The sequence below is a fragment of the Phoca vitulina genome, unplaced genomic scaffold, assembly GCF_004348235.1.
Source record: "Phoca vitulina isolate PV1807 unplaced genomic scaffold, GSC_HSeal_1.0 scaffold22, whole genome shotgun sequence".
Classification (NCBI taxonomy): Eukaryota; Metazoa; Chordata; class Mammalia; order Carnivora; family Phocidae; genus Phoca; species Phoca vitulina.
In genome coordinates this window covers 17875490-17890159 of record NW_022589725.1, presented here as the reverse complement: position 1 = coordinate 17890159, position 14670 = coordinate 17875490, and the positions used below count along the sequence as shown (strand labels likewise).

Genomic DNA, 14670 nt, shown 5'->3' with positions numbered 1-14670 from the left:
GAAGTCCAGCTTCTTAAGTCTTTCTTTTATGGATCCTGCCTTTGTTGTTGTATCTAAAAAGCCATCACCAATTCCAAGGTCATCTAGATTTCCTCCTATGTTATCTTCTAGGAGTTTTATAGTTTTGTATTTTACAGTTGAGTCCGTGATCCCTTTTGAGTTAATTTTTGTGACAGCTATAAAGTCTGTGTCTAGATTGATTTTTTTTACATGTGGATGTCTAATTATTCCAGCACCATTTGTTGAAAAGACTTTTTCTCCATTGTACTGCCTTTTCTCCTTTGTCAAAAATCAAAAGACTGTATTTATGTGGATCTATTTCTGGGCTCTCTGTTCCCTTCCGTTGGTCTATTTGTCTATTCTTTCACCCATACCACACTGCCTTGATTACTGTAGCTTTATAGGAAGTCTTGATATCGGTTAATGTCAGTCCTCCAACTTTGACTTCTCCTTCAGTGTTGTGTTAGCTATTCCGAATCTTCATATAAACTTTGGAATCTGCTGATACCCACCAAATAACTTGCTGGATTTTGATTGGGATTTTATTGACTCTAATAGGCTGGCGTCAGGCTGGGGAAAACTGACATCTTGACAATATTGAGTTTTCCTATTTGTGAATATGAAATATCTCTCCATTTATTTAGTTCTTCTTTGATTTCTGTCATTAGGGTTTTGTAGTTTTCCTCATATGGACCTTGTACATATTTTGCTAGATTTATACCTAAATATTTTATTGTGGGGGCCACTGATGTAAATAGTATTGTATTTCTAATTTCAAGTTCCACTTGTTCATTCCTGGTGTCTAGGAAAGCATTTGACTTTTTGGGGGGTTGGAGGGAGAGGTTGGGGGAAGGGCAGAGGGAAAGGGAGAGAATCTTAAGCAGGCTCCACCTCCAACCCCATGGGGGCTTCATCTCACAAACCTGAGATCATGACCTGAGTGGAAATCAAGAGTCCAACATTTAACCAACTGAGCCAGCCAGGCGCCCCAAAACATTTGACTTTTAAATATTAACCTTGTATCCTGAAACTTTGTTATAATCATTTATTAGTTCCAGGAAGTTTTTTTGTGTCAGTTCCTTCGGATTTTCTGCAGACATCATGCCATCTGCAACACAGACCATTTTATTTCTTCCTTCCCAACCCGAATAAAGAATCTGCCCAATCTGTGTAAGAAAACCAAGGACCAGAGAAGTAATAGAAATTGCCTAAAATCAGAGGCTGGCGGAAGCAAGGTGGAGGGCTCTGGAAACAGGGCTCCAGACAGGCGGAGGCCCAGTTGGGATGGTCTTTGAAAGCCCAAGGAATCTGGCAGTGGTGGATATGGATATCGCAGGCTTTTGGTGAGGACTTCAGGGTAGGAGATTTCAGCAGGGCAACCTGCCCGGGAACCCCAGCTTCCTCCCCGGGGGGCTCCTGCTCCACCACCACCCACCTCAAAGGGCCCACTCTGCACCCTCAAAGTCTCCCCAGCACCAGTTCTCGGGCACAACGGAATGTACCCCAGCCTCCTCCTGAAGGAGTAGCCTTGTGCGGGAGCGGACCCTAGCACGGGGCTCCTGCCGAACACCGGACACTCGGTTTGGCGACCACCGCGAGGCGCCTCGGCGGGGCACTGAGGACCTTGCCGGTTCCTCGGAATCCGCACCCTCTAACCCCAGTTACTGAAGTCCCCATTCACACTCGGGGGCGAGGACGCAGAAGCCCCTGCGAGCGGCCAACCCGGCGGACTGGGGGTCCGCGCCAACGCAGTCAGAACTGCGCGCGCCCCGCGCCCGGGGCACACCAGGTGCAGGAGCGCAGCGCCCACCCTGCGCCACTGAGCGGAGGGAGGCGGGCTGGGGACCCCAGGGCGGGGTCGAGCGCGGGGCGGGGCGCACCGGGCCGGGTCCGAGGCGCCGTGCTCAACAGCAGGGGCGGAGCGCCAACTCCAGCGGGAAGACAGAGACCGCGACGCGCGGGGGAGCGCGCCGGAGCAAGGAAGAAAGCAGAACACCCCGTACGCAGCGCCACGGCACGCGCAAGTTGGGGGCCCCCAGGACCCAACCGAGCGGCCAGGGCAGCGGAGCGAGCCGGGAGGAGGCGCCCAGGCAGGTAGGTGCTGAGCTCTGCGCAGTCCAGGGCCTCCCTTGGTGCGGTGGGGGGCGTCGCCCGGGCTGGCGGCGCTGACGCCCACTTCTCTCTCGGGGGGATTCCGGTGGCTTTGCCTCCCGCACCTTTCGGGAGGCACTCGGGCTGGCTCCAAGTGGAGGAGTTCGGGCCGGGAGAGTCCGCCACCCACCACGGGCCCGCCAGGACCCGGCGACGGGAAGCCGGGACCGGGGCGTGCGGGCGCCGGCGGAGGGGCGGAGGGGGCCGGGCCGGCGGGTGCTGGGCCGGCGGGCGAGCTCCAAATTGTAGGGGAGGGCATGGGCGGGGGGGGGGGGGGGGGGGGGGGGGGGGGGGGGGGGGGGAGGCGTCTTGTTGAAAGGTAAGCTGAAAAGGGAAGCCTCTCCGGGAGAATTCCCGGCTCACCGGATCCAGCCCCTACTCCCAGTTTTCTTCCCGTCCGGAGGCCCCGCACGCTTCGCTTTTTGAGCCTGAATTTCTGACTCGATTCCCGCCCTTGCGGGGCGGCGCCTCCCGGACCGCGCGGCCGCGCCGGGGGTGAGTAAGGGAGGGGAGGGGAGGGGAGGGGAGAGGGCTCCCGGAGCGGGTTGGTCTGGGGCAGGGAGTGCATCCCGCGAAAAATGGGGCCGGGACCTGCGCCACCCGGGCTCACGTCCTCTCCTCCAGGGTCTGGGGACTGGAGAGCCGCGCGGCGCGGAAGGCGAGAGGACGCGAGTCCCGCTTCCCCGTCTCGGGCTGAGCGCTGTCTGCGGGGATTGGGGCTTCGCGGGAGAGGGAGAAGCCACCCGGACGGAGGACCTCATCTGTCGGAGGTCTTTCCCTCGGGTGCGCAGCGGGCGGACGCGCCGCAGGTCGGAGTGGCCCGGCCACCCTGCTTCTGCTCTCCCTGCTGCTACGGTTCCCGTCCCTCGCTCTCCGCCTCCTCTGACGGGTCCGGGCCAAACCCACTGTCCTGTTTGGTCCACTTCTTGCTACCAGCATCCCATGGCCCCCACACTTGGGGTCGTTTCCAGTTGTGTTAAGCGGGGAGAGGCGGGTCACAGCTCGATGGCTGGGGTCCTCATTCTGCGGGTTTGGGGATGGGGGGGTTCTGAGGCCCTCTGACGCCTTGAACCCAATGGTGTCCCCTCAGTACTTCAGAGAATTTATTTTCCTTTGCCATGGGCATCTTGAGGTACTGAGAACATAAAGGACTCAGGCAATGAGGGACAGTTCAGCCCTCAGGCCCTCCTGGGTCCTCACTGACACCACCTTCCCCCCGCTCTACCCCCCATTCTTGGGGGCTGTTTTCGGTTAAAATGGAGCGGCCACCACTTTCAGAGGATGAACAGCTTGGTGACAGGATGTGGTGCCTCCCAGTTAGGGTTGGTTCTGGTGGGGAACCGGGTGGGTTCTGGTGAAGGGGACAGGGAGCTGATCAGAAGAGTGGGAGCAGGGAGGAGACACAGACAAAACATTTCTTTTTAGATCTGGTTCCCAAAGCCCAGAGGAGTAGCAGCAGAATTCCGTCCCATCCACAGCCCCCTTCACCTACACAATCCTGGGCAGATCCTCATTAATTCATTCATCCCACAGACTCCTGTCCTGTCCCTACTACAAGCCAGGCCCTGGGCTAGGCAGCAGGAATTTGGTTTACAGGAAGACCGGGACTCAGACAGTATAACTCACTGGCCCAAGATGACTCAGCCTGTCCATATGAAATGGGTTTGGTGATTTCCACGTCCAAGGTTTGGTCAGGACTTAGGGAGCAGTGCCCTGCTTTGGAGGAAAGACCCGGCTGTGTCTCAGTCCTCTGGCTTCATTGTCCTTGACCAACAGATGGCGCAACTTGGTGACTGCTGTGGAAGCCTGGGCCAGCGGCCTGGAGCAGGCTTGTGAAACTTTGAGAAGACCCTGCGGGAGTTGATGGTGGGGAAGGGGAGTGTGACTGGGCAGTAACACAGATCCTGGCCCCTGGGAAAAGGGCAAAGATGCAGGTTCTTCTTGGATGTCTTTGGAGAGTCCAATTCATCCTTTGCCCAGGACCACCGGACGGCCCGTGGAAGATTTCCCAGTTTCCAGATCTCATGTCTCCTTTCCCCTGTACCCTGGGTAGTTCTGTCTGAGGGGAGCCACTGGGTCTGGTTGGCCTACACTTGGGGAACTCTGGGAGAATACTCCCAGGCGTTGTCCTGCAGGGTGCCCACTGGTTGTGTCTCCTTCCAGGGTCCGGGATGGCGCATTGACTCTCCTCAGGGATGTGGGCAGGGTGCTAGGCTGGGTGAGTCGTGACAGCAGAAGGTCTGGACCCCCAACTCAGCCCGCTGAGACCCCCACACCACTCCACCTGCAGTCTTCGCCATGGCAGCCCAGAGTGGAAACACTAGTTTTGCACCCAACTTCAATCCGGCTCAAGACCATACCTCCCCCCTCCCCTTCAACTTCAGCTACGGTGACTATGACCTCCCTCTGGACGAGGATGAGGACATGACCAAGACCCGGACCTTCTTCGCTGCCAAGATCGTCATCGGTGTGGCACTGGCAGGCATCATGCTGGTCTGCGGCGTTGGCAACTTCGTCTTTATTGCTGCCCTCGCCCGCTATAAGAAGCTGCGCAACCTCACCAACCTGCTCATCGCCAACCTGGCCATCTCCGACTTCCTGGTGGCCATCATCTGCTGCCCCTTCGAGATGGACTACTACGTGGTGCGCCAGCTCTCCTGGGAGCACGGCCACGTGCTCTGTGCCTCTGTCAACTACCTGCGGACCGTCTCACTCTACGTCTCCACCAATGCCCTGCTGGCCATCGCTATCGACAGGTGAGGATGATGTGGGCCAGGGCGGGGGGGGGGTAAAGATGGGGGCCGGGCCAGGCTGCCCCTTCCCTCACTTCAGCTCTGACAGGTTGGCGCTGCTGCAGATCCGCGTGTCTGCTCATCTATCCGGGGCAAGAGGAGACCCGGCGTCTCCACTTGTGGCTCAGGTTCCCCCCAAACACGGGCAAGAGCGAGGCGCCTGAGCCCCCCAGCTCTGGGCCATGCCTGCAGATACGACATCTGCTGCGGATAGGCATGCCACCTGACCGCGAGTAGCCCGAAACACAAAAGCCAAAAGCAGAAAGTTGGGGCAGCTTATTACTTAGAAGCCACGGCAGACTTCACCAGGGCAACTTCCGGTCAAGAGAACATGTACCAAGTTTTTCCTGCCACCATTCCCCAAATCAAGATCTAGAACATTTCCCGCTCCCTTATGCCCCGTACCAGTCCTCCCACCCCACCTGTCTGATTTCACTCAGCACAATTTAGTGTTGCCTGTTTTTTAACTTCATGAAAACGGAATCCTACGTGATGTACCCTTGTTCCTGGCGGCTTTGTTGTAGAGCTGATTTTAAAATAAGGTAAGGGCCTATTTGTAGAAAAGAGAGGACATCCTTCCCTTTGTTTTCTTGCATACATCCATGTGCTCATTTGCATACATTTACATGAGATGTTCTAGAAGTCCTTGCTCTATTATAAATTTACAAAATTTAGAAAATTTCTAGTAGCAGCTTAGGACAAATCTTACACATGTTTTAATTATGTAAACAGCTATAAGCCAGTGTCAGACCACCAGTGGCTCTGTTCCGGGGGGGCAGTTGGTGAAACATCCTCTGGGTCCGTGGAATGCTGAAACTCATTTTGATGATGTGTTTTTTAAAACATTTTTCTTCTTTTTGGTCTCCTTTGAACTCATCAGTTTTTTCCTTGTTCTCGGTACTATTTAGGTTTGTCATTCTTTTTAATCAGCCGGTTGATTATTTTCCATAATGAAATACACACAGAGGTAGAAGAACCATCATCTTTTTGTAACATAATTCCAGCAGGAAAAACCATTTTGTTATTACAGCTCTGAGGCTCTCCAGCCCTAACACCAGTGTTTATAAAATGCAACTGTCAACCAACTGTACAGAATTGCCCAGGGCAAATGATACAAAGTCAGATCCCTCAGCCCCACCCCAGCCCTACTGAATAAGAATCCCTTGAGCTCGGTCCCAGGAATCTGCATTTTTATTCAATTCCCTCAGGTCCCAGGAATCTGCATTTTTATTCAATTCCCTCAGGGATTCTGATGCTCACGCAAGGGAGAGTTTTCACTATTCTCATTCCCCTTTGTTGCACTGAAACCTTTGTCTTTATCATGCTGGGGAGGAGTTTTGGGCAACATAGGAGTTTCTTAGGAAGCAACCATCCAGTTACAACATGAAGAATGGTTCCTTTTTCACCCCGAACCAGCTTCCCGGCTCCAGTCCACCAGTCACCCAGGCTGGAAACGTTACCATCGTTCTTCTTCTTTTTTTTTAAGTTTTTATTTGAATTCCAGTTAGTTAACATACAGTGTAATAGTAGTTTCGGGTGTACAATATAGTGATTCAACAGTTCCATACAACATCTGGTGCTCATCACGACAAGTGCATGCCCTAATCCCCATCACCTGTTTCTCCCATCCCCCCAGCCTCCTCCCCTCCGGTAACCACCGGTTTGTTCGTTGTTAAGACTCTGTTTCTCGGTTTGATTCTCTCTTTTTTCCCCCTTTGCTCATTTGTTTCTTAAATTCCATGTGTGAGTGAAATCATATGGTATTTGTCTTTCTCTGACAGACTTATTTCGCTTAGCGTAATACTCTCTAGCTCCATCCATGTCATTGCAAATGGCAAGATTTCATTGTTTTTTATGGCTGAATAATATTCCAGTGTGTGTGTGTGTGTGTGTGTGTGCGTGTGCATGCATGCACGTGTGTGTGCACAATATATGTTAACATATATATGTGTATATATATACCAATCTTCTTTATCCATTCATCAATTGATGGACACTTGGGCTGTTTCCATCATTTGGCTATTGTGAATAATGCTGCTATAAATATAGGGGTGCGTTTGTCCCTTTGAATTAATGTTTATGTGTTCTTTGGGTAAATACCCAGTAGTGGGATTGATGGATCATAGGGTAGTTCTATTTTTAACTTTTTGAGGCGTCTCCATACTGTTTTTCACAGTGGCAGAACCAGTGTACATTTTCACCAAAGGTGCATAAAGGTTCCTTTTTCTCCACATCTTCACCAACACCTGTTGTTTCTTGTGTTTTTGATTTTAGCCATCTGTCAGGTGCGAGGTGTTATCTCATTGTGATTTTGCTTTGCATTTCCCTGATGATGAGTGATGTTGAGCATCTTTTAGTGTATCTGTTGGCCATCTGTATGTCGTCTTTGGAGAAATGTCTGTTCATGTCTTCTGCCCATTTTTAAATTGGATTATTTGTTGTTTCAGTGTTGAGTTTGATAAGTTCTTTATATATTTTGGATACTAACCCTTTATTGGATATGTCATTGGCAAATATCTTCTCCCATTCCAAAGGATGCCTTTTAGTTTTGTTGATTGTTTCCTTTGCTGTGCAAAAGCTTTTTATTTTGATGTAGTCCCAATAGTTTATTTTTGCTTTTGTTTCCCTCACCTCAGGAGACATACCTAGAAAAATATTGCTATGGCCAATGTCAGAGAGATTACTGCCTGTGCTCTCTTCTAGGACTTTTTATGGTTTCAGGTCTCACACTGAGGTCTTTAATCCATTTTAAATTTATTTTTGTGTATGGTGTAAGAAAGTGGTCTGGTTTCATTCTTTTGCATGTAGCTGACCACTGGAGCGAGGGAAGCAGAGCCTGAGATGGGAAGGGGAGGGCTCTTCTGGAAATGCTGTGCAGCTAGGTCAAGAGGACTCTGGAAGCAGAACTAATTCAGGACTCTCTCTCTCTCTCTCTTTCTCTCTTTCCCTTTGCCCCCCTCCTCCAATATAATTCCAGCACGAAGAGTATCTCGATAACCAATGCCAAAGAGAATTTCTACATTCCTACCTCTATTCAGTGATCAACTCTTAAATTCTAATATTTTTTCATCCCATAACATCTTCCTCATTATAAAAGATATCCCAAAATGCAGAGTTGACATCAAATAAATCAGAAAAGAAAGAACATTGGCCTAGGAGTTACTCAGAACATCTGGGTTCCAAGCTGTAGACTTGGATAAATCCCTTATGCTCCTGGGACTTAAGTGTCTTCATCTGTGAAATGGGCATAATAATCTTTGCTGACAACCTCTCCAGCTTCTTGTCAGGTTCAGAGAAGGTAGACAGACATAAAGCATGTTGGAGGCTATAGTCTTTGTTAAAACTGATCATTTTCCACAACTTGTCCACTGGCAAGAGGGACATCTGCAAGGTCTTTGTTACCATCTCTCTGCTTGGACGTTTGTGTCCTGAGATCCGCACTCTCCTAGGGTCTCTATGAAACCAGGTCCTCTGCACATGAACCTCGCTCTTCTTCTGGCTGTGGCATCCAGAAACGCTAGTAGATAGCCCTTCTGATATTTGTACATAGTAGGACAGGCATGTTTTACCAAGGAGTAAACTGAAGTGCCCAGGGAGGCCTGTGTCTCTCCCACCCACCTGTGTCGGGGTTTGTAGGTTTATCTAATTGAGTGTGAAGTGGTCCCTATGTTCAATATTCAATACCAGTGTCACCACAACAAAAGTGAGAGTTTGGCCATCCATCTTTCTTGTCATTTTGCCTTATTTTTCAATTGGTTTAGCAACCTGAGTGCTATTTATTAAGCTCTTGTGTTGTAAAGCCTGAAATTTCATGTGCTGTTTTGACATCTTTGAACCCCACAGGGTCCCCAAGGTCCCTAGCCATGAGGTCCTCTGTTCTTGGCAGATACACCGCTCCACCCAGCAGGAAGTCTCCTGGCCTGCTATTCCTCTCTCTGCTGGACCAGCTGCACCCCTAATCCTCAACCTGATGGGTTTCCCACCCCTCCAGCTGGGAAAATTATTCAAACAAGCCCATCACATCCTCCCATGGGAGTCAGGGTCACTTCATCCTCTTTTCACCATAAAGCCTGCTTCCCACAGCCCCTGCTGGTTCATTCTATCCCTGAGTGCAACTCCCACGTGTTCCTGCGTAGTGGGCACTGTCCCTCTCCCTGGGCTGTGAGTACATGTGAGTAGTTAACTGCTGTTGATCTCATCTGCCCAGTGTCAGGTGTTGTGTGTTCAGTCATCTCGTACTATTTAGGTCAGGAGAGTCCCGCCTTCATCAACAGGGTGAATAGGAGGTGGCCAGAATCTCAATATCTTCGTGAAGCATTCCCAGACTACATCACTGACCTAATGATTCTGTCTTCCTTCAAGTTGTTCTTAAACTATCACTTGATTATTCTAGTTTTTGGGTAGAAGAGAAGCTCTCTGAGGTCAAGGACTATGTCTTCTTCTACTTTGTTTCCATATACATAGGTTGGGCACACAGCAGGACCAGCAACCTCTTGTGCATTTACCAGATTGTAGCAGATGCAGTTGATGCCCCTCTCATATCCCCTTGTTACTATCACTTCAGTGCACACCTGTCCACTCCCACTTGCCAACACCTGCCTTTCTTTGTCTGAAGGCCTTCTCTGCCTCCCTCACCAATGACTTTGATGGTTGGTGTATCAATATCCCAGCTCCCTCCCACTCCTGGGTGAACCACATCTGCTCCAGGGGTTCTTCAGCAGGAATAAGTATCAGCTGCCTACAGCGAAGCCTTGCTCAATAACACAGCCTGTATTGACTGCCTTCCCATGCCTACCCCACAAAGGGCTCCAACCTCCAGTGTTGCTCACTGGAAAGAGCAGGATAAAGCCTCATGCTGTGCTGCGGCTTTATGATGTCAAGGCAGCTTCACACACCTCATCTGAGCTTGAGACAGCCCAGGGAGGTGGGTGTAAAAGCTTTGTATCAGGAGCCTGCATTCTGGTCCCTGCACTCAGTGGGATTGGTCACGTCATTTACTTCTCTCATTAGATAGATTCCTTAGATTCCACGCCAAGCCCACCCCCTGTTCTCCTTCCTGCTCTGTAATGCAGGATGACACCTGGGGGGGGGGGGGAGGCGCGGGGAGAAAGAGAAAGCCCTAATCCACTGCCCTGAGAAGCTCTCTCTGAGCTCCAGAGCCCTTCTTTCCCCTCTCACCCATGAGATATTTGGAATGAAGAGTTTTGAAAGGATTAGGTTCTTGGGCAGAATGACAAGACGGAAAGCCAGGGTGGTATCCACAGGACTAACAATAATAATGCCATGTATATTCATTGAACACCTACTGCATGTGAAGCATTTTACAAACATTATCATATTGAATACTTAGAGCAGCCCCGCAAGGTAGGTGTCCCTTTATCTCATATTGCATTTGAAGAAACAAATCTCAGAAAGGCTGAGGGATTGACTCCAGAGCACAAAGCCAATCCGGGGGGGTGGGGGGGGCAAAGCTGGGATCTGTTGCTCCTGTTTGACCAAAGCCTGTGCAGTTTCCGCTAAATACGGACTACTCCAGATGCCAAACGATGTTGCTAAAATAAGATGAAGCCTGTTGAAGCTGGATAATTACACGGGGACCCTCGTTGTGCCACTCTGTCTGCTTTTGCAGCGTGTTTGGGCTTAGTTCCAGACGAACGTTTCCCAGCACACCTCATTATTACTGATGGCTCTCCTCCCCTCCCTCCGCCCCCTCGCCCAGATATCTCGCCATCGTTCACCCCTTGAAACCACGGATGAACTATCAAACGGCCTCCTACCTGATCGCTTTGGTCTGGGTGGTGTCCATCCTCATCGCCATCCCGTCGGCCTACTTCACCACGGAGACGGTCCTGTTCATCGTCAAAAACCAGGAGAAGATCTTCTGCGGCCAGATCTGGCCGGTGGACCAGCAGCTCTACTACAAGTCCTACTTCCTGTTCATCTTTGGCGTGGAGTTCGTGGGCCCCGTGGTGACCATGACCCTGTGCTACGCCAGGGTCTCCCGCGAGCTGTGGTTCAAGGCGGTGCCGGGCTTCCAGACGGAGCAGATCCGGAAGCGGCTGCGCTGCCGCAGGAAGACCGTGCTGGTGCTCATGTGCATCCTCACGGCCTACGTGCTGTGCTGGGCGCCCTTCTACGGCTTCACCATCGTGCGCGACTTCTTCCCCGCCGTGTTCGTCAAGGAGAAGCACTACCTCACGGCCTTCTACGTGGTCGAGTGCATCGCCATGAGCAACAGCATGATCAACACCGTGTGCTTCGTGACGGTCAAGAACAACACCATGAAGTACTTCAAGAGGATGATGCAGCTCCACTGGCGGCCCGCGCACCACGGGAGCAAGTCCAGCGCCGACCTGGACCTCAAAACCAGCGGCACGCCGGCCACGGAAGAGGTGGACTGTATCAGGCTGAAATAACCCGCTGGCGCCCGGAAAGCCCGGAAGCCGGAACTCTGCGCATAATCCGCCGGTAGCCAAGTTCACGCTGCGCTGCGCGGGGAAGGACAGCTGTGTTCCACGCCTCACGGCCCTCGAGGGGCTGGAGGCTGCTCGGCCCTGACAGGCGGTGAGACTCGGGACAGGTAACAGCAACTGAGATTGACCGAACACCTACTGTGTGCTGGCCGCACCAAGGAGATCCGACAAGGCCCCCGTTACCTACTGTGGGCCAAAATTAAATAACAAGGCAAAATGGCAGAAGCTGTTGGAATCACCAAGCTAGGGCCAGTCAGGGGCCTCAGATGGTTGTCTCCACTCACTCTCCATCTCCCTGCCCGCATTCTGCATCTCATCAGGGCAGGAACATCAAACGTCTATAGAATAAACCACTTAGCCGTGACCAAACGTAAAGAGTTTGTCAGAGTGTGGGGTTTATAGCCTCGTGGGAAGAGGGTTCATGCCATCCCATTGAACTTTCCCACTCAGTTCCTACTACCTCCCTAAAGATATTCTCTAGGATTCTGGCTGCGAGAAAAACAATTTTCTCATAACCAGGCCATTGGTTAACTACAATGGTGTAATTTCAAAGGAAAGGACCAAAAAAATCTCTTTTCCACTGACTCTTGCAAGCTCATCATTCTTTTGGGTGAAGACATGCAGACCTGAAATGAACACACCCAGTCCCTGACACCTGAGTGTAAAGGGTTTCAGGGCTTGTAAGGTCTGGGAGGAAGGGGACAGAGAAAGGGGTGGAGCTTGCCATTGGTGATGAACACAATCTATGTGGTGAAGGTCTGGGTCACTTTCTAGGACAAATCTCTTTTGAGAACAAACGAAATGAGCTCTACTTGGAAAGGAAAGGCCTGGGTTCAAGTCTTAATTCTAAGATTTATGTGACTGGCTGCTTATTCTCTCTGCTTCTTGGTTTTGCTTCAGCCAAACAAGGATGATGAAAACACTTGTGCTGTCTCCCTTACAGGACTCTTGGGAGTGCCCACAGGGGCCATAGGTGGTGAAAGTGCTTTTTAACTCTACCAGTGATAAGAATGAAGAAGTGATACTGAACAGTTTGGATAAGGGAAACCCCATCCACTGTAACTTAATGCGAACAAACGTTCCCAATTTTTCATTCCTGTTTTTCGGACCAGAGACCCCTGAACTATTCACAGTGCAGCCTATCCCCTGGGGCAAAAAAAGGAATCCCTGTCCTGGTTAAAATGTGGAAGATTTAACCTCAGAATTTCAGTGACACCTGCCCCTCCCCCACAACCTCCTCAGAAGTGTTGACAATCTTCCCTGCATGTTGTTAAGCAGCACAGGCCCGGGCTGCATATGTTTGTATTATTATACATCTGTGGTGATTGTGTATATATGTTTTCAGTTCTTCCTTGGTCCTTCTGAAGCAGAGACTACAAATGGCCCGTGGTTTGGGATTGACCCATCCGCATTGGGATAACTCCTACTTTTCTCTAGAGAAAGTGTTTTTGGGTTGTTTGCTTGTTTGTTTCTTAATTAATGGTTTGTGTACCCAACAGTGAAGCTTCAATCAACATGTTCATTTTCTTCCATCACCACACTCACCTTCTGCCCAATCACTGTACCTCAGAAAATGCAAACTGACTTTAATATTAGCTTCAACCAAATGGTTTGTAAATTCTGTGTTTACAAAAATTACATAATGCATTCTAAAGCCAAGCAACTAAGTATTTTGGAGCTATCTGCTTTTCTTACAGATACAACTGTGCTTTGATTTATTACCCCCATCCTGACTCTTCTCCTAATTAAAAGATTCTTTTAAGAGTAGAGTGGGCACCATTGTGTCTGATAAAAGAATTCAGACCCTTTTTCCTTTTTATCCTAAAATGTACCATCCTCCTTTAATTTAAATTTAACTGAAACAGCTTTTGTAAATATCAGTGCGTATTTGTGATTTTCCAGTGAATAAGTGTTATGTTGCTATCCAATTAAATAATCAACATATGGAATCTTAATCACAGTGTTCAAATGTTTTCCCCACTAATCTTTTATGTATGTTCATATATTTAGATATAAACAGTTAATATGTTTAGATATAAACAGTTCATATGTTTAGATATAAACCTAAACCGTTCAACCCTGAAACGGAGAAGAAACTTGTTGAAGGCTATTTAGAACAGTGGCAGCTCATGCGAGCATCCAGTCTCCCGTTGGTTACATGCATGCAAAAACTACTCTGTGCCTGTGTTACCCCTTCGTTTTCAAATCGTCTTGTTTGTGGAATGCATACTGCTGTTTGCATGGAGATTGTCCATTCACCTAACTGGTGTTAAAGTAATAAATAATTAATTGCATTTGTATTTACTCTATTCTTCTCAAGATGAATTGATGATAAGTTTAAGAGACTTTTAATGAGCTCAGCTATGTCAACATTTATACATACTGTCATATATTGAAAATTTAAACCAGGTCCATTTCTTTGGCCAGAAAAAGAGAAAAGATGGCTTTGTGATGAAGCTATTAGAGGTTTTTCTTTCAGCATCCAATATCCAAATAAGTTGATTCTCAAACTAAAGAAATCAAAAGATGGCTTTGAGGTCCCAGGCACAAAAACCAATTCTAGACTTATGAGGGAGAATGTGACATGTGGGAGGTGATTAGAAAACTTAAAAGAGTTCTTTTTCTAGGGGGAAATAATGGCTTTGAAATGTATCTCTTTAATTTAACCATTATTCTCCCTTGGGCTCAAGAAGACACACACACACACACAAGCAGGAAATGACCTTTTAAGGGTATATGATTCAACTTACTCCTTGCTTAGGTGAGGAGATCTAAATTCCAAATGAAGAAAAGACTTGCTTAAGGACACACAGCGAACACTCATTGGAGCCAAAACATTGACCCAAGGTCTAACTCTGGTCCAGTGGAAACTGACTGCACTCAGTCACTGTATGCAGAGCCCAAAGGAGATGACCTTCTCTAAGAGTGTTTAAAGGGCCATTTAAACTGGTTTCTGACCTCCTGGGAGAATCTTAAATTGCTCAAAAGATACCTTCCCTCCCTCTATCAAGGAAAGAGTGCATCCCATCCATGTGACTTCATGATCCAGACTCCAGGATTCCAGAGAAACCAAAGAGGATTACACCACCACCCCTCTAGTGCTCCTGTGTTTCTTTTCGCTGCAAGAGAGGGAGGTCTGAACACATTGATTTGAAGGTACATGGAGCTATTTGGAAATGATGCTAGAGCATGAAGGAAAGCTGATCGTGATGAGAGGTGACCCTGACCCAGATAGTGGGAGAACAGGTTCATAT

The 14670-nt window shown here is 49.3% G+C and overlaps 1 protein-coding gene across 1 annotated transcript; it reads left to right on the top strand.

The window, feature by feature from the left end:
- Positions 1-1942: 1942 nt before the first annotated feature.
- Positions 1943-13955, top strand: PROKR2 (prokineticin receptor 2). The gene is made up of 3 exons (XM_032419997.1): positions 1943-2094; positions 4315-4907; positions 10663-13955. The coding sequence occupies exons 2-3, from the start codon at positions 4450-4452 to the stop codon at positions 11357-11359; spliced, it is 1155 nt and encodes a 384-aa protein (XP_032275888.1). The 5' UTR covers positions 1943-2094; positions 4315-4449; the 3' UTR covers positions 11360-13955.
- The last annotated feature ends 715 nt before the right edge of the window (positions 13956-14670 follow it).